Below are 24,255 nucleotides of genomic sequence, written 5' to 3'. Positions count from 1 at the left end.
AGACTATTAGTAAAATAAGTGTGTGTTCTTATTATTCAAGAATCATAATGTAAGTACTTTATTAATACACATAAAATCTTCAGAAGACAGCACTAAGCCATACATGCACACAACGTTACCTGGTTCAGTCTGATAGCAGCCTTTAGTTTTTCTACAATGACATCCTGTGGCTGGTCCCAGATAGTTGTTGTCCCATTATTTGTGATGTAGGCCTTGCAAGCTGTTATCATTTGATTTGTTACCTGAAAATTAACAATGTCATAATTTTAATACCAGACAAACAAGTAATCACCTAACTTCATATACAAGTGTATTATAGCATTTGCTGTTTACTACAAGCACCTATCCATAAAGAAAAATCTTGTGCCTTAAGACAAGCACACAAAACCCACTGTCAGCAATATCACTGCAGTGCAGTGCAAGCCTCTCACTGAATCTTCTACAGCATTTTTTGCCCAGTATTCAAATCATACCCTGTCTTGGCAATTAGGAAGAAGGAATTCCTTTGATCAAATCTGGAAGCACTGCGCAGATATCTGGCAAAACCCCCATTACCTTGGTTGAACTACCCAAGGCATTTTCTGACACAAAAGCAAATGTATTTAGCAGTCAGTCTCAAAACTCATCAAACCTTAACCCCCACAGCAACACTGTTGAAAGCACAAGTCAAGCCACATCTAACAGACACCAGTAAATGTACCTGTCCTGATAGAGATGGCAGTTAAATATCAGTGCTGTACCATGAAGACTAACTCAGATTCACTCCAACACAGCTCCAGTATTTGAATGTGGAAAACTAAAACTCAGTATATCCTATTAAGCTTTTATGTGGGTGGCAGGACTCGGATACAACACTGACGCCATATCAGCTACAAATAGCAAAAATGCAGCTGAAGTAAAGATTTTTTTTATCGCCAATGATAATGCTGTGTTAACTATTAATAACTATCTGCTATTAGCCTCTGGGCCGAGTCCACCAGCCTAAAATTTAATGCAGAAAAATGTTTGGTAATGTACTCTGGTAGGCCTCTGATTAACGAACACATATATCTCTCCTCATTTATTTTGAATGTTGAGAGATATGAGGAAATGAAGACTTGAAAATCGCAATCACTAATAATTTCTTCTAACAAACATGTTGGTGTGATTAAATGCAGAGCTATGCAACAACTCAAAATAATGTTAAAGAATTTTTGTACCAGGAACAGTAATGGTCAAATTCTGATTTATACTGAATACATCCAATTTTACAGCATAACAACAGATTTTGCATTTACAATAACAGTCAGCTTTCAATTCTGGAAGGTGTACAAAGACTTTTCACAAACTATATCTATAATGTCAAACATTTGCCTTATAAAGAAAGATGCAATGGATTAAATCTTTATTCCTTATAATACTGCAACATTCTGGGCAAAATATTTCTTTTTACACAAAAGTTTTAACAAAAAAAATAAACCAAAAAAAGTGACCTTGAGGCATTATAATTTTAAATTACTTGTAATGTTAGTTAAATTTATTTCAGGGCATCATAACTTCACTACTGTGACAATTTCATCATTATGGAATACAATTTCTGTAAGGATTGGAATGATAACTAATCCTATCTTATTTAAGATGGTTTTATTTATTTGCTTGTTTGTTTGCCTTTGTTGACTGGGAAAGGCATGGGGAAAAGTACCACTACAATTTTTTATACTCGATTTCCAAACACGTTAATACAAGTGTCAAAGTCAATACAATCATATGTTAAGAAAATTAGAAAAACAAGTGAAGTAGTTTATGGTATTTTTGGTATTATATTGTCATGAGAAATAGTACTCTGTTATGAGTTTGTTATAGGTTTGTTGGGTAACACAGTAGATTGTTTGCTTGGTAAAAAATGCTTTTGATATTGTTATTAATAGAAAAGACGCTTGATGGTGTTAAGAGGATAGTAATGAATTGTGCAAGAGACCATATTAAAGTAGGGGTTTAGGAATTATACAAGAGTAAAGTGATGAGAAGCCAGACTATTAGAATAGGAAGAGTAGAAAGGGTGGGTTTTAAGAGAGTGGGTAATAGAGGAAAAAGGTTGGCAAGTATTTGGTAGTGGAGAAGATTGTTAGAAGAAAGATGGGTGGTTGCAGATTATTTTGATGGGGACAGAAAAAATAAAAGGGGAGAAGGGTAGGAGGGAACAGTGGGATGAACTAATTTTAGCCTGCAGCAAAGCATGGAATTGTCCATGCATGATAATGATGTTGTTAAGTTTTAGTTTCTGAATACATTTAATTCCATTGGGATGCTGTTCCAGATCTTTAAGACATACGGCGTAGTGAGTTTCCAGCTGAGATGTATGACTTGTTGATAGACAATAATTTGTCTCCAAAGTAAAGGTCCCTGTTTGGGCAGTAGAGTTGGAGTGTGCCTTATAGTACTGAACATTTATTTGATGAGTTTATAAGTTTGTGAGTAGCTAGTAGTTGCATATTCACTACACAGATGGGTACTTTGAGCCAGTTTAGTAATTTTAGAGCTTGGCAATAGGAGTTGTTTGCTGCAAACCTTTGTTGGTACAGGAGGATTGTTTGGCTAAGTATGTGGTATTTAAGTTGGTCAGAACTGCAGAAGCACATAGCAGTGATGGAAGTAGGTAGGTTAAAGAGACTGCCCATGCTCTGGAATAGACTTCCCACACATGTCAAGCAGAACACCTCACTGTCCCTCTTCAAGAGGGATCTTGATGAGTGGATGGGAAATAGAAAGTTCAACCCAGGGGATCACTGCAGTGGTTCTACTTGACAGAGGCACTGGGAACAAACGTCGGGTGGCAGGATGCCAGGGTACTTCTATGGGCTAGGGTTGTAAAGGCTCCAGGACCATTAGCTTAGTACACACCTATGAACCTATAAAGCTAGTATTTTCTTGTAGAGTCTTGTGAGGTATTGTTTGGCTCTGTACAGGGAAAATAGTTTTTGGTGGGTTTTCTTAATTACTTGTTGAATATGATGACTAAATGTAAGGCTGTAAATTATGATACCTAGTAATTTTGCTTGGGTTACTGATTCCATTTTTGTGTAATTTGAGGAAATTATATAGTTTTGTTTAGGATATTATTTAGGGGTAAATACTACATATTTTGTTTTATTGTGCTTTACAAGTAGGTTTATATTTTTAGCCAAGATTCAAATGTAGTTTTGCAGTTCACTGATAAAAACAGCTGTACTAAATAGTGTAGAATCATCTTTGTACTGTATTATTTCAGTATGATGTGTGGCTGCATATAGTTTGCTTATAGTCTTGGGTGATCTTTTGTAGTTCACTAATAAAAACAGCTGTACTAAATAGTGCTGAATCATCTTTGTACTATATTATTTCAGTATGATGTGTGGCTGCATATAGTTTGCTTATGAAGACACTAAATACTAGTGGACCTAGTATAGAACCCTGAAGTACACCAGATGAGATGGCTTGAGCATTCACAGCTCAACTGATGCTCGGGATTTCACTATTATGAAAGGAAGCATAGTGTAGCAGACTATGCACCCTGTATATAAAGTCTACATTCAGGAAACAAAAGGCAAAATTTTAACAGGAAGTTATGTGAGGAAATGGAGTATTCTAAGTTGCATAAAACTATAAGGATTTCAGCAAACATATACACATGTTAATTTTCCTATGGTTTGTTTACAGCTTATTTGCTGATACTCATGTGACTATAATTAAATAATCACGTTTTATGCTATCAGTGTGGCTGTGATGAATGCTTAGGGTTTGAATCCCACCACTGCCACCAAATAATGCCACCAGCAAGAGTAAGAGCCTTGAATCCTGTAGCATTATTACCAATGTAATGACAGGAAAGGGGTTACAGAGCCCAAATCCGTCACTCTGTCAATCAAATCTATATGCAAGAGGAAAATTAACCTAAAAAATTCACTGTAAATATGCCCTACTGCCTTGGAGTATCATTAACACATCACATACAACTAGACAGTATACTCCAAACAGGGTTATTTATTTATCTATTTTACATTTATTTACCAGGAAGGTCCAACTGGGCTAGTAGCTCGTTTTCAACAGAGGCCCAGGAAGAAAATTTCCTTACATAGGTTGGTACTAGGCTATCAGCAATAGGGGCCTATACAAGCCTAGCCATAATTCCCTGGCTATTTCTTCCCACACTATTTACTTCCCTGGACCCATGTCTAGCAGGGCAACTGATGTGATCCCTGGGGTGAATTTCCTTTCTCCCATCCAATTGTCAAGGTTCCTTTTGAAGAGGGCCAAAGAGGCACTCTGCTTGACATGTATGGGCAATCTATTCCAGAGTCTGGGGAGTCTCTGGGTCAGGAACCTATCCCTTCAGCATGTTTTGTTTACTGTGATGACATGGTTTAGATCCCAGGAGCCTGCGGCTCTGAGGGATTGGGATTTCTTTAAGTGTAGCATGTCCAACAGCTCTGGGTTTGACATGGCCTTCTATGTTAAGCAGAGATCACCTCTGAATAGACGATATGCGACAGAGTATAGCTGGAGTTTTTTAAGGCGGTCAGCGTAGGGCATCTGCTTTAGGCCTGTGATTCTTTTAGTGAGGTATTTCTGTGGCCTTTTCAGTTGTTGCAGATGTCTTGAGAGGTACATACCAAACAGGGCGTTGTATTCTATAGTGGGTCTAATGAGGGATGAGTACAGTGGGACAATAACCTCCTTTTTTCTGGATGAAAAGCCCTTAGTGATGAGGTGTGCCACATAGAAGGATTTCCTGACTGTTGTGGCAATGTGGTTATCGAAGGTGAGACCACTGTCCACCTGTGTCCCTAAGTCTCTCATCACACTTTCAGTGTTTAGCGTCTTGCCACCTATGTGGTAATTCATGGGTACATGTTTTTTTCCAAAGGGGATAACTATACATTTCTTGGCATTAAGCTTGAGCCCATGGCTCTGGCACCAGGCATCTGTTTCTGTAAGGCCTTTTTGTAGAATATCCACATCATTTGGGGATTCAATAATGGCTCCCAGTTTGCAGTCATCTGCGAACTTTGTTAGCCAGAGTCCCTTAGTGTTGGCCTGTACAGAGAAGTAGATGCCAAACAAGAGTGGTCCCAGGACTGAACCCTGAGGTACTCCACTTGCCACTTGTCTGGAGCTGGATTTGGAGTCGGCTAATTTTACAGTCTGGGTTCTGTCAGTAAGCCAGTTGGCAACCCATCGAGTGATGTAGGGATTTATGCCTAGCTTAGTACGTTTATCTATGAATCCAGAGTAGGGGATGGTGTCGAAGGCCTTGGCAAGGTCCAGATAGGCTGTGTGGACCACCTTACCCTCGTCCACAGCTCTGGAGACTGATTCAAAGAAGTCAATCAGATTTAGGAGACAAGATCAGCCCTTCACAAACCCAAACTGGGTGGAGTCCAGTGTTTGAAGGTTGCCAATGTCGTTGTTTGTAAGTTCCATGATGATGCGTTCCATGCCCTTGCAGATCAGGCTTGTCAGACTGATGGGACGGTAGTTCCTGGGATCCAAGGCAGATCCTCCCTTGTGGAGTGGGATAACTGTAGCTGTGCACCACTCAGTGGGCACGAAGCCTGAGGTGAGGCTATGATTAAACATGACACTTAGGTGAGGTGCCAGTTCATTTTGTAGTTCATGTAGTACACAGCCTGGGATGTCATCTGGTCCCATGGATGCTGTATTCTTAGCTTTGGAGAGTGCGGTTTCTACCTGTGTGGCCGTGATTATCGGAATTTGGCAATCTTTTGGTATTGAGATGGGTCCTTTAGGGGGTGACAGGGGGGTGAAGTTGGCATTAAATTGATTTGCCAGGATATTGGCAATATCCTTGGGATCAGTATATTTAATGCCATTCTGTTGTAGCTCAGAGCAGATCTGAGCATTGCCATTTAGATTCTTGACATAACTATAGAATACCTTGTGGTTGCCTTTGGAATCGTTGGCAATTTTATTTATACAACTAGCTTTTGAGGATTTTATGAGGGATCTCAGCTTCTTACTGAGGCTGGTGAGGGAGTTTTTTGCATCCTGGGATTTTCCTCTTTTCTGCAACTGTTTCTTCCTTCTGTTGTATAGTTTGTTTATAGCAGGGGACCACCAGATTGGCTTCCTTTTTTTGGAGAAGAGCATCTTGGTTCTATTTGGGATGGCACGATTCATGCACGAGTGGATGCGCTCGTACAGTGCCTTAGTGTAGGATTCTGCAGTCGAACTTCCAGATCCCGTCTGCGTGGGTGTTGTGATGTTTGTCACTTCTGACTTCAGTAGCATGAAGTTGGCTTTGGAGAAGTTTTTTAAGGAGGTTTCCTTACTGGGGGGTGGGGGTGGGATGCAGATGTCAAAGGTGATTTGCTTATGGTCAAACCTGACCAATGAGGGGGTGACCACTGGTGTGGAGCATCTATCTCCCATGTTGGTAATGACCAGGTCTAGGATATTGGCTCCCCTGGTGGGATAATGGATTAGTTGATCCAGGGCGTTGGAATTTATGAATTCCAAGAACCGTTGGGAAAAGGAGTTGGTACCCGAATAGTTTTCCCAATTAATGGCAGGGTAGTTGAAATCACCCAGTATTAGGGTGTTTGGTTGTATCTTAATATTTTCCAGTATGTTTAGAAAGGTGTAGTGAGAATCTTGGGGCATGGTGGGGGATCTGTAGCAAGCTACAATTTGGATTGCAGTCTTACCTAGTATTAGTTGCACCTGGAGAATTTCAGATGCATTGTGCTGGGCAACTAGCCTGGAGGTGTGAATATCCTTGGTGAATATGGACACTCCTCCACCTTTAGTGTTTCAGTCTTGGTTTTGTGGCCAAAAAGTGTAAGAATTGTAGTCTGGTATTGCAGGGGGTGCTCTCTGGAGCCTTGAACCAGGTCTCAGTTACTGCACAGATATCGATGTTATCCATTTTTAGGAGTGCCTTGAGAGAATGCATTTTGAGGTTTAGACTTCTAGCACTGAGTAGCATTACCTTCAGATTTTGCATGCATGTATCTGTTACGGTGGTGGTTTTATCCTTTGAACCTTGCCTAAAAAAGGCACTATAGGGGTGTGGCAAGAGCTTTAGCCAGTAACCTGAATCCCAGGGGTGACAGGTGCAGACCATCTCTGGCAAAGCATCGTGGTTTGTCGATCATGTCTTCCCATGCAGACAAATACTGGATCCCCTTTGAATGACACCAGAAGCTTAGCCAATTGTTGAAGTCAATCTTTTGTCCTTATACTGTGGTATCATTCTGGGTGAAGGCAGGATGCTACTCAGGGCTAGGGTCATACCTGCCTGGGTCACATGATCCAAGAGCTCTTCCATGTCTCTTTTCATGTAGTCCAGGGAGGTACGTCTCAAGTCATTCACTCCAGCATGGACAATGACAGAGTCGTATTTGTACTTGTTGTGGAGTGACTTGAGTGCATGCGTTATGTGGCGGATCCTGGCACCTGACAGGCAGCTGACTGTAATTTTCTCCTTGTTCAGCCTGGTGAGTGGCACATCAGTGTGCCTAACTATAGAGTCACCTATGACTAAAGTTTTGGGTACACTGTCTTGCCTTAGGGGCTGTTGCTGGGTGGCACACTGGTGTTGTGAGCTGTGTGTCACTTTGGTTGTGACTGGTGTTTGTTTGCGTTTCGGCTTCGGAGGTACTTGTTGCTTGGGCCGGTTAATGTTAAGGGCCTCCACATATGTGGGTTTAGTGTTGCTATGTGTGGGTGTTGATGGTGTGGGTTTTGAAGGGCTATGAGTTGCTTGAGGTGTAATGCAGATGTTAACCTTCTCCTCTTGACTGTCTAGCACAATCTTGGCCGGAGAGATCTTAGCTTCCAGTTTGGCTATGTAAGTGCATCTCTCGCAGGTTGTAGTGTTGGGTGGTAGATGGAAAGAATTGTCTGTGTACATGAGGCAGTTGCCACACTGCCCCAGTATGCCCAGATTCACCAGGTGGACAAGAGAAATCACTGGAAGCTGACCCTTGGACATGCCTGTTTAGGTGCTTTTTTGTAAAGTTTAAGAGATGTTTTCTCTTAACTTTGCAAAGTACTCTGCAATTATAGGCTGTTTAGTGCCTATGTTTAATTTCTCCTTATTGACAAGGAGAGCTGAGTGCTTGAATCAGTTTCAGGCTTCCTGGTGCTTTCTTGTAAAGTTTAAAAGCTGTTTTCCCTATGTGGTAGAAGCCCAGTACAGAAGGTTTTCAATTATGAGGGAATTGTTGCCAGGGGGAATGTAGATGGCTATGATGATAATGTTCTTATTTGCGTTTAGGTGTGGGTGACAGACTAGTATTTCGGAGTCTGAAGTGGGTTATTATCCAAGATTTGTAGGGTAAGGTTATTTTTGTATAAAATGGCTATGCTACCACCATGCTTGTGTGGCCTGTGGAGCCAGTGGATATTATATCCATGTGGTAAGAATTCACTATCTTTAATTGTTCTTTAAACCAGGTTTCAGTCAGAACTGTGATGTCAGGGGAATACAGAGAGTGTGTGGCCTGAAAATCATATACCTTGTTTAGAACACTTCTATGTTTCATGTTAATAATTAGTAGATAAGATGGGCCCCATTTGTTTGAATCAGGGAGCTGTGACTATTAGAATAACTTTGAGGTAATTGTGTGTGATGTTGGGGGACTGGCCCTGGGTTTGGGTGTATATCTCCACACATACTAAGCAGTGATACATTGTAAAGAAAAAGTGAGGGTGTTTTTGTATACATTTGGTGTATTTACGATGTAGGTGTGGGGATGTCTGTGTGGTACTGTACTTAAGTTTAAAGTGGTTTATGTGTAGCTGGGTGAACAGTTGAGGAGAAATGGTAATCTATCCATGCAGTTTATATGCTTGAAGGTTGATTGGTATTGTGGGTGCATGAATGTAGACGACTTGAAAGCTGTGGAAGGAGCCATGTTACAAGTGATATAGGCAGGAGTGAGGCACAAATAATATCTTTTTAACTAAGAATAAGAGCAACATACATGTATGAAGAAAGACCGGAGGTGATGCTTTGATGCTCCTTTAGGCTAGCGCACGGCATGCTGGAGAGACTGACCTCTTGGAGTTGTTGGGTATCTAAAGCAGTAGATATTGCTTTGATTCTGTTTTTCTGGAGGTTGGAGTACACTGAGGGTGGATACAGAGTAAATACAAAGAAAGGAAAGGAGAGAGGGATTAATTGGAAAAATCTGGAGGGATACAGAGATGAGAATAGGGGTGAGGTAAGGAAGATGAGGAATGATAGACTTGGCTAGTTGCCAGAGAATAAGAGGAGGGATATGGTGGAAAGAGGCAGAGAGGAAATAGAGAATGTAATATACAAATACTTTGCGAAGTTATAGAGCGTGTAAGTATGCAAAATTGTACACTTTACAACTTACTGTATTTTATATGGAGAAAAATAACATAGACATCAGAACAAAGTGCAGTTAGGTCAAAACAAATTTACACATGCAGTACGATTGAGCCAGGATGAATATTAAGAAAAGTTGCTAGCTGGGTACAGGAAGATAATGATTTTTAAATTACAGCCCATCCATTCACACACATTTGGTATACATCAGGTACAAGACAGGACAGAGCATAAGTTCACACGGCCATTAAGTTGCTCACACACAGATCAGAGACCAGCCACAGGTTATTACAGAAACTCCATTCAGTTTCAGTTGCTAACCAACAAGAGATATAAGGCTGACAAACTCTCACTGCTACATCACTTTAATTAAGAAATTATATCTACTGAGACAATAAATTAAGCAGATAAGGTATGGTAACAAGCTATAAACCGCAGGGTACCGAGAGTCCTGTTCAATTAAACATGGCTGTTGCTTTAGTGTCCACTATTTACAACAGCAAAACATGTTATGCATGTCACAAAATTATGTGAAACCACATTTGTGGCACAATTGCTCTGCTCTTAAATAGAAATAGGAAGTAATCAAAAGAAATAGCAGTAAAATACTTTAACTGTAACAAAGAACTAGCTGCGACTTTCCTAATTGTACATCACAAGAGTCAGACAATTCACTGAAAAGCTAAGGATGAGGAAGGGATTTGAAAGATGGCACCAGAATGCTGAGCGCTGGTTTTTACGTCGTAAAGCATCATGGGGGAAAAGGCTACCTTCAGCAGTAAAGGAAAAAACAAAACAAACAGAAGGTGGATCTGTCTACAACCCACCTAAGCTGAGAGTGACTGCCAAAGAAAAACAATCAGTATGTACCTAGTGGACAGAGAATTGGATAGCTTGGAGGTAAAAAGAGACTTAGCCTGTTTAGATAAAAAGTGCAGATGCAAAACAATTGGGAAATAAGTTTAGTTATAGATGATGTTCTAAAAGGAGATTAGGTTTGTTGCAGAAAACAATACTCACTGTCCCTATACTTCACCCACTTCAGTCGCAGTCCAGTGCTTCTCAGTGCCAACTTACCAACAGTAACTAATGCTTAACTAACCTGTTTCTCATACATGTGCACAGTGTTTCCCAGCAGGAGTTACTGCTATTTCTCCAGTGACAGAATCACCCTTACCTGCATTCACAGTACACTGTCCCCAATCAATCTGACACCAAGGCCTATGTTACTAATCAATTTGTTTCAATAATCCAACTCGCACTATGCTATGAAAACTGATGGCCAAACAGTCTCTTTCTCTCTCTCTCTTCAAAAGAGCTGACAGCAGCAGTCACACAAACGTTGTGAGGATACCCTTCTCTAGAAAAATAAGTTATCAGCTTTAATCTTTGTCAAATGAACAAATAAAAACTGTTTACTTTAATAAAGGATCTGATTACCACTACAAATAGTATTCACTGGCAAAGAGAAAGGAACATGAAATTACTTCATATATGATAATCTTATGATAGAAACACTAAGTGCATCTGTAGTTATTTCCAAGTACTTATGGTTGATGAATGAAACCTCAGAATGTAAATGAAGTCCAACAAGTCTATAATCCAAACATTGTTATCAGCTTTCTCTATCAGAGAGAATTCCAAAAGTCCAAACAGTAGTCTCAGACAAACAGGAAGAAAAAGATAGTAGTAGCAATAAAGTACACACCTTGGTGGTTAGGCTGAGTTCTGCAAGTCTCAATAACAGATCCAAAAAAGCAAGAAGCAAAAAGGACAACAATAGCTCTGATATTGTGCACTCAACACATGTAATAGGCACAAACAGAATCTGTCTTCATTTGAAACAAGTTGCAGAAAACTCAGACAGTTCTGTGCTATGATAGAATCACTCAGTAACATGAAACAATTTTACGTTATTAAAAAAAACAGTCTACATTCAAAAACTCTCATGAAATTCTTAGCTACTTAAATTTTTAAACCCTGGATATGTATTATCTGACAATCTGAATCCATCAAAGCTGGTTTCTTTGCAGATGCTGAATTGACTTCTGTAAAGCCATGTGGCTTGGGAAAAAAGGAAAGCTGTAATTCTTAAAATAAAATCCCCCTCCCCCCCAAGTCTGTGTAATCTCAGAGCTAATATATTTAAAGGTTGGAAATGGGAGTGTAAAATGATGCAGTTAACTGATGATGTCCTGTGATGTGCGTTTCTGTCCTTGTGAATTCTTGTGTTACTGATTTTCAGCTGTGTGTTGTTATGTTTCATTTAACATTATGGATTCCACATGTCAGCAAAGTGGAGATACAATTAGTAATGCAGACCACTGAAACTAGGCTAGAGCTTTGTAGTCAGCAGTCAACTGAGCAATATGTTTCAGAATTGTGGGTGCTTGTTACCCATTTCTGCACACTGCTGTTCATTTGCATCTCATCTGGGCTTCATACTCAAATGAAATGCATCACAGAAATATTAAGCCCTATCACCTTACTTATCCTACAGAATTGCAGTAATCAGGGTAGCATGTATGGCTTAGTGGTAAAGATTCTGCCTCACAGCTCCAGGGTCCTGGGTCCACTTCTGATGTCAGGTCACTGTCTGTGTCAGTTTTCTCTGGGTACTCTGACTGATTTCCATGTCTGTGTGGGTTATATCTGGGTATATTCTGATCTCCTCCTACCAACCTAAACAAAACATGATGATTGACTGGTTAATATATATAGATGTGCATATATGTATATATATATATATATATATATATATATATATATATATATATATATATATATATATATATATCCGGCCATCTATCCACTACCTCTTGTTCCCATTTTTGCAGATGGGGTCAGGGTGTCACTTCAACAGTGACAGTCATCTACAGCCAAGGTTTACATCACTGGGTGGCTTGTCCTGCCACGTTTTTTCTTCTCCATACTACACACTTATGGCCAATTTAGAGTGTCCGATCCACCTACAACATGTCTTTAGAATGTGAGTGATACCCACGTGAGCATAGGGAGGGCATGCAGACTCCACACAGATGGCAACTCAGCCAAGAATCAAACCGGTGAACCTCTTGTTATGAGGTGACAGGTGGGAGGGGTGGAAGGTTGGCATAATAGTTAAGGTATTTACCTTACCTATGAAAAATGCTATCTGCTGTACCACTATGCTGCCCATAAACTGATCATATCTGATCATATATTCATAATCACATTTCCCCTCTGCTACAGTGGCCAGAGTCACGGCATGCACATCAAAGCACTTATGTCAGCATTCTAACAAAACGTGTAAGGTTGAGTGTGGGTATATTGCAGCACATTGGCTATTTCACATAGCAAAATTGCTGTCTCCAAATGTTATATATACACCAGAAAGTATGGTAAAAACTGATGGTGAGTATGTACAGACAACAGGGTATGGTAGTAGAACCCTGTTATAACATAGTTTAATATGTATCACCTAATAAGCTGTGATTAAAAAGAAGGGATAAAAGCACACAGTATCAGAGATGTTTGCCTCTTACAGAGAGAGCTTTCTAAACCAAAAGTGAAAACTCTTAGAGGGACATGTCCAGAATAAGCTGTGGATTTAATCAAGGAATGCCAGCAGTCCAATGATGGATTTACTCAAGAAGCAGCTGGAGTCCAGCTGTGGATGTCATTTGGGGCAGCTTGACCAGAGCTGCTATATCAAGTCAGAGAACTGTAGTACATCTCCTGTTCATGGACAGACTTAAAATTGAACTATAAGTAGCCAGAAGTTTATTATAGCAAAAGTTTGCCAATTTCATTTCAAGTTAAAAATTATATTTGCTCTGAATTTTTCACTGTAAATAAATTGCACTTAACTCAAACAGCTTGTCATTTACAACAGTACATATATATACATATATGTATGTATATATGTATGTGTGATGTGTGTGCATGTGCGTGTGTGTGTTTATATCTATATTCACATATTAACACAAAATACAAAATATTATACCATGACCCCCCCCCAAAACGTGCACGCTGATTGGCCAGCGTGCACATTGTAAATCGAGTTATACTAATGGAAAAAGGTCCGGTCGCCCGGACTTTTTTCCATTAGTATAACTCTACTTTTGAACACTGTCTGCTATGTTAAATGGGTTTAACATAGCGAGACACTTTAAAATAAGCAACGGAGATCTCCGTTGCTTATTTTAGCTGTCTCGCTATGCTAAACCCATTTAACATAGCGAACAGGTTTAAAAAGCAATGGAGAAAGCAAGATCTCCATTGCTTTTTGTTCGCTATGTTAAATAGGTTTAACATGGCGAGACAGTTAAAATAAGCAACGGACATCTCCGTTGCTTATTTTAAAACTGTCTCGCTATGTTAAACCCATTTAACATAGCGAAAACAGTAAAACAAAAGCAACAGAGATCTTGCTTTCTCCGTTGTTTTGCTCAAGTTCTGATGTACTGCAGGCGCAGTACATCAGAACTGCCGTGGATGCCAGACATCTGCGGAAGGGCAGTAAACGGGCATTATACTATGCCATTATTTAAGAAAAGTAATAGTTTCTTTTCTTAAATAATGTCATGGTATAATAGCAATAACCACTTCTGGTGGGTAATGCTGTATTTACCCACGGTTGGCTTTGTTTGGTCCCTCGGGACCAAACCACGCCAACCATGGGTAAATCCAGCATTAACCACACCCAGGCATGGGTTATTGCTATATTAACTCTAATTCTGCATGATTCCAAAGAAGCACAGTTTGTGACATATTAGGGAACATCTGTAACTGCACTTCATTTACAGTAAACAGTTAACGATTAACTGCACTGTTGTGTATTAAATGCATCAGCATTGTTATGCATTCCATGTGGCTCATTCTACTTATGTACAGTGCCTAGATGCATGTTTAGTGTGTAATAACAGATCACTATTGGCAGTTATCAATGAATCAGGAGCTGCCCCCTTTTCCTGCACTTTTTTGCATGCTAATCTTACAGAGTGCAGACTCTCTGAATTCTATCTGCCACTCCAAGATGTGGCTATCTGAATTTTTAGTGAGCTATATTTTCATGGCACTTTAAAACAGTTAATCCTATTTAAATGTTGGTACCTGTGAAATAAGGAGTACATCACATGTAGCAGACTAAATGAACATGCACAACAGTGATTATCTGAACATGCACTGAGCTTTGCTCTCATTTCAAATTCATATATCCTAAAATAAGAGGTACTAATGGAGAACTCAGACTCTGCTAGTTTATCTGAGTAGCTGTCAGAATGCTGTACCTCAGTGTAGTTTGAGAGATGTGTCACTCTGACAACTTTTAGACAGTTAGACAGTTGAGGAATGGTAGCTTTGTGGAAATAGTCAAATTTATATGAATTTTCTGTTAATTCTGTTTTAATGGGAGGTTGCTACCTTGAACCCATCACTCTACATCTTTAAAAAAAAACTCCTAGGTGAAGGGTTGATAAGGAGTGAAAGCCCACTTACAAATGAAACTAGCAATCGGTCGATGTACATATCTCTCATTCTCTCTCTCCATCTCAGTCTACCTAATCTTGTCTGCCTATTTACTGATCAGTGTGCCTGCCTATCTGTCTAGCTATCACCCACTCTGCTAACTCTTTAAACAAAAAATAAGAAGTTATATACCTACCATAACGTTCCATGTTAGTTGTCTTCTTCTCGCCTTCTTTCTTGCTGGATGGGTTCGGAGCCGATCCTCAGCTCGGACTCGGCCAATACTAAAGCTCGAGAGCTAATTCCACCGGCTCGAGGCTCCCCTATATCCCACAATGCTAGGCGGTAACTACTCAGATCTCGTTTGATAGCTAGACCAAGCAATTCTAGTCTCCATAGTATGGAGAAGGGTAACCCACCTCTATATAAACCAGAGTGTAAGGTATCCCAGACCTAACAAAAGGGGAAATAGAGGTGGTAGAACGTGTGGGAATGAAACACTTCCAGAGGAAGATCACAAAATGAATTCCTATCGGTCTGTCCAGGCTTGGGGGAAGGAGGGTGGGACGCAAGAAAGAAGGCGAGAAGAAGACAACTAACATGGAACGTTATGGTAGGTACATAACTTCTTAATGTTAAGTTGTCTATCTCACCTTCATTCTTGCTGGATGGGACCGCGTCCCTAGCACCTTATCCCAGGTGGCCTATCGGAACAGACTCTTGAGAACAGTGGAACCAAAGTTGGCACGGTTTCTGGAGACCATGTCCCATTTGTAATGTGAAATGAAGGTATGAGGAGAAGCCCAAGTGGCTGCTGCACAAATGGAATCTATTGGCTGCCTGTCCTGAAAAGCTACGGATGTAGCTAATGCCCTAGTTGAATGAGCTCTAGATCTTGAAGGTAATTTTTGATGTCTGATCTCATAGATGAAGGTAATTGTAGAGGTGAGCCATCTAGAAAGGGAAACTTTAGTAACTGGATGGCCCGATTTCCCTTCCGCATATGATAGAAAAAGCTGATCAGATTTCCTGAATTGTTTAGTCCTGTCTAAATAATATCTAAGTTGGCGATGAACATCCAGAAAATGTAGCTTTTGTTCTGATCTGTTGGAATAGTTGGGGAAAAAGACGGGGAGATCAATCGTTTGGTTTAGGTTTGTTTGAGAAGAAACCTTAGGTAAAAAGGATGGATTAGTACGGAGGGATACCCTATCTTTGTGAAACACTAAGTAAGGAGGGCGACTGCACAGAGCATGGAGTTCAGATATCCTTCTCGCTGAAGTTATGGCTACTAGAAAAAGTGTCTTCCATGAAAGCAACTTCAGAGAACATGAAGCCGCTGGTTCAAAAGGGGAAAGGATTAAGGATGCCAGAACCAAGTTCAAGTCCCATTGAAGCGGGGGATCGTTGATTGGAGGTTTGAGAAGAAAAACTCCCCTTAAAAAGGCTTTGCAGAGTTTGTGAGCCATGATGCTAGACTCTGAGACACCTACATGATAATTAGATATAGCAGCCAACTGAACTCTAATGGTAGATGAAGAAGATCCTAAATGAAAGAGTTCTGCTAAAACGTTAAGAATAGACTGGATAGGTGCAGTGAAGGGATCTATATTTTTTGATGTCGCCCAAAAAGGAGAAGCGTTTCCATTTGCTATTATAAATCTTCCGGGTAGAAGATTTATGAGAGGCTATCAAGATATCTCGGACCGAGCGAGATATTAAGGGAAGCCTGGCTAAGGTTGGAATCGGAGAAACCACGCTGTGAGGTTGAAAGAATGAAGAGATTGATGCAGCTGGCCCGATTGGTGGGTCAACAGATCTGGCACTGGGTCCAGATGCCAAGGCTGCTCCAAAAGGTAACGATGAACGAACGGAAACCATATCTGTCGAGGCCAGTAAGGGGCAATGAGGATCATTGTCACTCTCAAGGCGATGGCTTTCTGAATTAGTTGAGTTATCAGTGGAAAAGAGGGAAAGGCATACAGAATTCCCCGGGGCCAATCATGGACTAGAGCGTCTCTGGTGGGATGGCCTGGTAATGGGAAGAGAGTGAAGAAGTCGTGACACTGTCTGTTTTGGGGAGTAGCAAAAAGATCGCAGCAAGGCTGGCTCCATCGTTGGAACACTTCTTCCAGTACTGATTTCTTCAGAGACCACTCATGGGGCATGAGAATTGCCCTGCTCAACTTGTCTGCAATCACGTTGGACTTCCCGGGAATGTGCGTTCCTACCAGAAAACGCTGAGAAGAGATCGCCCATTGCCAAAGTCTGAGTGCCTCTCGACATAAGGGGTATGATCTGGTTCCGCCTTGTTTGTTGATGTACCACACTATGGACATGTTGTCCGTCTGAAATGCAATAGTCCCTGTGGGAAGAGAGTCGTGAAGGGCTTGCAACGCTAAAAGCACTGCTCTCATCTCTAAGACATTTATGTGCAAGTGGCACTCGAAAGGTTGCCACGTGCCCTGGACTGTCCTGCCCTGATAATGCCCCCCCCCCCACCCGATCAGGGAGGCGTCTGTTGTCAACATGGTGACTGGGGGAGGGACAGTGAAGGGTCTTCCTTGGAGAACCTGAGGTGACGTGATCCCCCAAGCCAGTTGATTCTTGCATGATTGAGTTATCAATATGGTGTGGGACATCGGGAGCTGTTGGAAGGACCATTGAGTAAACAGCATCCATTGGAGGATCCTCATATGGAAGCGAGCTAAGGGGAGAAGGGGGATAGCTACTGCCATGAGTCCTAATACCTTCAAAACTAGTCTGGCTTTGACTTTGTTGCATTGTAAGAGAAGGTAAACTTGTTTGCGGATGTCTGACACTCTCTGCTCTGTAAGTCTGGCTGAAAGATTGAGTGTGTCTAATGTGGCGCCTATAAAGGTAATAGATTGACAAGGCGACAAGGCAGATTTTTCTAAATTTATTGAAATGCCTAGAGCTTGGCAAGTTTGGATAGTGAAGTTTCTGGATAGAAGTAGTTGATGTCTGGTGGTGGCAGTAAGGAGCCAGTCATCTAAATATGGAAACACCTGGAATCCTTGACGTCTCAAGTGAGCCGCGACCACTGCCATGCATTTGGTAAACACTCGGGGTGCTGTAGTGAGACCAAAGGGCAGGGCTCTGAACTGGTAGTGATTGGCTCCCAGCCTGAAGTGGAGAAATCTCCTGGAGTGTCTGTTCATCTTTATATGGTAGTACACGTCCTGAAGATCTATCGAGCACATCCAATTGTCCTGACCCAAGAAGGGTAGAATGGACTGTAGCGTGACCATCCGGAATTTTGTTTTTTTTTACATACTAGTTTAAGTTGCTGAGATCCAGTATGGGTCTCCAGTCCCCTGTCGTTTTTGGTACCAAAAAGAATTTGGAGTAGATTCCGGATCCTTGTTGATCTGCTGGGACTGATTGGATAGCTCTTTTTGATAGCCGCTTTGAAATTTCTAGTGCTGCTTGTTCCCTTAGACTGGGTGGAACGTCTGGAAGGGATCCTTTGGGTTGGGATGGAATGTGAATAAAGGGAATTTTGTAACCCTTGGATATGATCGACTGTACCCATTTGTCTTGTGTAAGGGAAAGCCAGGCTTTTGGGTACAGGGATAATCTTCCCCCGACTGCCTCCGAAGGTGGACAGCTGGGCAGCTCCTCAGGGATGCTGAAAGGGTTTATCAGAGAAAGTTTCTCTGCTACCCTGGTTTTGCAGACCTCCTCTGCCTCTAGGGTGGCGTCTATTGTTATTCCCCCCTCTGCCTCTAGAGGGGAATCGACCTTGTGTGTCAGATGAGACTCCCTGGGTTTGTTTGCGGAACCACATCTTTCCTCCCCTCTGACCTTTGGGATAAGGCCTAGAAGGGGTAGAAAAACGGTCTCCCATGGCAGAGAGAGTCTTACCTTCCACCTCGAACCTAGTCAATGTATCCTTCACCTGAGGACCAAACAAGGATGATCCATCAAAGAGGGAATTGGTGAAGGATGCCTTAAAAGGGTCCGCAAAGTTGCACAGCCGCATCCAGGCGTGACGTCGTAGGGCAACGCCTGTGCCTGTGGCTCTACTCGCTCCATCATATGAGATAAGCCGCATGGAGGAGTTAACAATGGAGTTCAGGGTTGCCAACTGGGAGTTCATTCCGTCTTGGAACCCCTCAGCTGTTGGATCCTTTACCTCTTCACTCATATCCTTGAGTAAATCTCTCTGGAGACGAGTGAAGTGACATAAGTAGTTCAGCGACCGCATTGAATAGGTCGCTGATGAGAACATCCACTTACCGTACCTGTCCATGGTCCTAGATTCCTTATTAGGAAGATGGACAGGTACCGAAGGATCGGCGAACTCCTTCTTAGTGGCTGCGGCCACCACCATGGCATCAACGGGGACGCCTTTAGATAAAAAATCTTTATCTCTAGGGGCAGTAATAAACTTAGACTGCCTCCTCGGGGTGGGTTCCACTGAATCAGGAGCCGTCCAGGCCTTCTTTGCCACCACTTCCATAAGGGGGTCAAAGGGAGGGGACACCCAGGAGGTAGAAGGGCGAGAGCCGAATGCCTCAAGGTACACTGACTCATCCTCTGAAGGGTTAAGGGCTGGCCAGTTCCCCCTCTGTTTCAGGATCTCAAGGATGTCAGCAAAGGAGACATCCTCAGAGGGGGATCAAGGGGAACCTTCAGATTCCTCTAAGTCAGTGTCAGAGGTGATAGACTCAGGGGAGTCAATGTGCTTCCTCTTGCACTGCCTCTTCCTAGGGGGGTTCTCCTACCGGGTCAGGAGAGGCCTCAGAAGAGGAGGAAATTCCCAATGGGGAAACTTGAGGAGTTGGCTCTCTGCGGTCTGAAGCAAGGGTGTGTGTAGAAATCACCGCAGGGACTGATGATTTTGGGGCTGACGGAGCCGACTGTGGGGCAGACACTGGTTCTAGCACGCTCCGCATGACCTCGAAGGCACCCTTATCGGGCAAGGCCGGAGGTCCCCGCTCCGAAGAGACTAGGACCCCCCCCCAGCACCAACAGGGACGGCTCCGAGACCGATGTCGGAGCCGAACTCACCAGTGCCAAAGCACCGAGAGGGAGAGCGGGGTCGGACAAGGGTCCGATGCCACTCGCCCTCTCGGAGCTGATGAGGGAAGCTCAGCGCCAAGATCCCTCCAAAGAGGAGATCAGAGCAGACGAAGGAGCCGAAAGGGAAGGTATCGGATCCGACGCACTGACAGTCATGGCTCCGATGAGCCCCGGCTCCGAGCTCAAAGGAGTCAGAGGAGGAACACATTGAGGGACAGAAATAGCCACTGACTGATGAGTCGGGCTATGAAGCATTTGGGCCAGCGCCTCGGACTTCAGAAGTCTACTCACTACCCTTTGCAAATCGTGGTCAGATAGCCTGGAAGACCATGAGGAATGCGATCTATGGCTCCGCTCCGAAAAAAGAGGGGATCCTGGTGCCGAGTGCATGGAGCCGATGGAGGGAGACCTAGATTTCTTTCTTAAAGGTTGCTCCGATAAAAGTATCGGAGCCAAGTGAGTCATCAGCCTCGGCTCCGGCCGGAGCCGAGGTAATAGTATGAGGCTTGGAAACATCGGCTCCAGCCGGAGCCCATGTCAAAGCAGTTTTGATGCTTCCAGAGGATGGCTCTGAAGCCGGAGCCGACTGTCTGGAAGTCTTAGAAGGCCTCCCCGACCCAGACTGGGTCGGGGGGCCTTCAGGCTTTAATAAGCCACGCAAAATCAATTTATTTTTGCGTTCCTGCAGGACTCTAGGGCTGAAACCATGGCACACAGCACATGAGTCCTGCAGGTGCAAAGGTCCCAGGCAATACACACAAGAAGTGTGACCGTCTGTCAGAGACATTTTCTGACAGCACGAATCACACTTCTTGAAGCCTGAGACCTTAGAGTCTTTAGACATAGTAAATTAGTGTGAAAACACAAGCACAACACACAAGCACACCCTTAAGCAAAAAATAAAATTCAGTCACACTGAAGGACTAGGGGAAGGAAGGGCCAAAGGCCTAAAAGTTAAGAAGGAAATAAAAAGGGATTTTAGACACTAGAGGGGGACCTGATTTAAACTATCTGAAATACTACAAATAAAACTATGGTTAAAGGAACAGAATTTAGGGGTTGAAATAGAAGTTTCTAATCAGAAAACTTACTAACCTGCCAGAGCCGGTAGAAGAAGCACCTCGTCAGCTAAGCGGCACACGAGATTTGAGTAGTTACCGCCTAGCATTGTGGGATATAGGGGAGCCTCAAGCCGGTGGAATTAGCTCTCGAGCTTTAGTATTGGCCGAGTCGGAGCCGAGGATCGGCTCCGAACCCATCCAGCAAGAATGAAGGCGAGATAGACAACTTAACATTATGCATTTTACATGTATATATCCAGTTAGGCTTACAAGCTGCAGCCAAATTCTATAGCAATTCTATTAGCAGGCACCACCATTCACAGAGTTTTCTAGGCAAGGGGAGGAATGTAAGCAGATTGCCAGGCCTTTATTCAGCATAAGTGTAGAGCACTAACACTTAAAGAATATTCATTATCGACACATCACCTATCTTCTGTGCAGTGACTGCATAGATAATGAATATTCATTAAGAATTCATGACACATCAACCTTGTGGTGCAGAGGAATAAAGTCTTTACTACACACCAGACAACCCACATTTGATTAGCAACACAGGAGATGGAGTGGCTGGAGGCAGAGGATGGAAGTGAGCGGATAATGTTGGCTCACCCATCGGGGGAGGCACCATAGGCTTGCTGCAATAAGCAGCATTAAGAGCCTGACAAGCTTCATGCTGCTTAAGTGGCAAGTCACTTAGTTGGGAGGTTGTGCTTACCCAGAAGCTTGCATGTACCTCCCTAAAACACCAAAAGTACAGTTTGCAAGGCTGCTGTGGGGTGACGGTACTTAGGGTGCACTCCCTAGCAGCAGCATGAATTCATCAGCATCCTCCATCTCTGATGTGGGATGGGCTGAGGTGGTTACAGTAAATCCAGTGAACAAGGAAGGGAGCTGGTAGCAGCTCAGTTGCAGGAAGAAAAAAAAGGAATTCAGGATATGGCATTAGGCACATACATAATTTATGTGGTAAGAGGTATTTGGGTAAGATTTGCTACTGTGCATCTTGGAGAATAGTGTTGTATAATTACACATGCGTGCACATCTATGGACATTTAGAAATTGCCAATCTACCTATTGCGTGTCTTTGGTATGTGACAAGAAACCAAAGCACCCAAAGAAAACTGACAGACACAGGTACAGCATGCAGACTCCGTACAGAAGACACTCCAGGTGAGATACATACATACATACATAAATCATACATATAATATCAGACTATTCATGAATAAAAAAAAATACTGAGGACACGATTATTGAGCAATGGACAACTCTGCTTGCATATTTTGAACCTGCACCGATACTGAGTCCAGTTTACTCCATTATCGTCAACAAGAATGTAGTTATTAAATTTCTAGGTCTAATCCACAAAAAAGGCATCAGTGATGAGCTCAGTATGGTCATCTAGTTAATAATCTAAATGTTATACTTGTGTGTACATGTCATGACCAGCTCTACCAATAATTAGAAACGGAAAAGCAAACAAACCACCTCCTGGAAAAAAGTCCCTCTTTCTAGCCTGCATTCATGCAATGTAGGAAAATTGCACAGTGTGAATGACTCCTCACCCTACTTCACAGGATTATGGTAGATGAAACACTAACAGCATCACATGATAAAAAATCCATTAAAAAAATCTAACAGCATGTTTGGTGACTGAAATTCCTTGCTTATTTTTTAGAGGAGCTAAGTCTCAGGTGCTCAGCTTGTTCCATCTGAAGATGGACTGTGGTTACACTGCTGCACTAATCGGCTGGCCTGAACGATATTCAAAATAGTAGTTTAGTTAGTGAATACAGCCTCAGTTTGGGCAGCAAGTGCATCAGTAGGTACACCTCTGCATCCACGATGCAGAAAGAAAATAGCAGCAAGCCTCAATGCATTCATGGAAATATTTTTCTTTTTAAATACAAAAGAATCTAAAAGATGGAGAAGCTTCAAGCCATAAAAGTTGACTGCAAGATGAATGGTATAATTAAAAGCAGCTGCTAAGCAGTCTCAGACTAGATGATACAGAAGGCATAGGTAGAAATAGTTCATAATGAAGGCCTTTGAAAGATCAGAGATCACAGCTGATCTTCCAATCTGCACTCCCTACCAAGGCATTGAGGGTAAGAAGAAGGGGTGAATGCACACTCACACTAAAAGCATGCTTGAATGTGTCCTTAGTTGGTTCAGCAGTACATTACTAAAGTCAGGCTGAGTCTGAATATAATCAGTGGTAAAGAATACTTTTAGTATTGTTCCACCCTCTTTTCCTGTATGACGGGACAAACTTCTATTTTTTTAAGCTTGGTTACTTGATAAAAGTATGTACAAATTTTAATAAATAAAAAATGCTATGTGAAACAGCATCTCCTGTTTGGTATCTGCCTCTCTGAAGTACAGGCTAACACAGAAGGGCTTTGGCTAAAGAAGTTCGCAGATGACTGCAAACTAGGAGCCATAATCAAAACTTCTAACAATGTGGACATCCTACAAAAGGGCCTCACTAAGACAGATGCTTGGTGTCAAAGCCATGGGCTCAAGCTCAATGCCAAAAAGTGCATTGTCAACCCTTTTGGTAAAAACTCTGTACCCATGTACTACCATATAGGCGGTAGTCTACTTAACACCGAAAGTGTGATAAGAGACCTTGGGACAAAGGTGGACACTAGTCTCTCCTTTGATAATCACATCGCCACAGTAGTCAGGAAATCCTTCTATGTGGCACACCTCATCACAAAAGGTTTCTCATCCAGGAAAAAAAGAGGTCATTGTTCCCCTCTACACGTCACTCATTAGACCCATTATAGAGTACAGCGCCCCTTTTGGCATGTACCTCACAAGACATCTACAACAACTGGAAAGGCTGCAGAAATACCTCACAAAGAGGATTATGGGCCTCAAACAGATGCCCTATGCAGACCGTCTCAAAAAACTCCAGCTTTACTCCGTCGCATATTGCCTACTCAGATGCGATCTCTGTCTAACGTACAGGGCTATGTCAAACCCAGAGCTGTTGGACATGCTCCACTTAAAGAAATCCCAATCCCTCCGAGATACACGCTCTAGGGACCTAAACCTTGTCACCACAATAAACAGAACATGCTGGAGGGATAGATTCCTGTCCCAGAGACTTCCCATACTCTGGAACAAACTACATATCTATAGCAAACAAAGCTCCTCATTAGCACTCTTCAAGAAAAATCTTGATGATTGGATGGGAGATAGGAAATTCACCCCGGGGATCACTTCTGTGGCTCTGCTCGACAGGGGCACAGGAAAATAATTTTCTTGGGTGGCGAAAGCCAGGGTACCTTTTTGGTTAGGCTTATATAGGCCCTTTGGCCAATAGCCTAGTACCTGCCTATGAACCTATCA

General features: G+C 42.3%; 1 protein-coding gene across 1 annotated transcript in view; it reads right to left on the bottom strand.

Moving 5' to 3' along the window:
• The window catches only part of LOC122797018 (dynein axonemal heavy chain 5-like), a 547,965-nt gene that overhangs the window by 23,915 nt on the left and 499,795 nt on the right, over positions 1 to 24,255 (bottom strand). The window contains exon 11 of the mRNA XM_044065787.1: positions 120 to 242. Coding sequence (XP_043921722.1) covers positions 120 to 242 — 123 coding nt within the window. The remainder of the gene's footprint in view (positions 1 to 119; positions 243 to 24,255) is intronic.

This window comes from Protopterus annectens, chromosome 3.part0 (genome assembly GCF_019279795.1).
Source record: "Protopterus annectens isolate FY-2018-M chromosome 3.part0, PAN1.0, whole genome shotgun sequence".
In the NCBI taxonomy this organism is placed as follows: Eukaryota; Metazoa; Chordata; order Ceratodontiformes; family Protopteridae; genus Protopterus; species Protopterus annectens.
The sequence above is the reverse complement of the archived record's forward strand: the minus strand, read 5'-3'. Positions and strand labels throughout refer to the sequence as shown.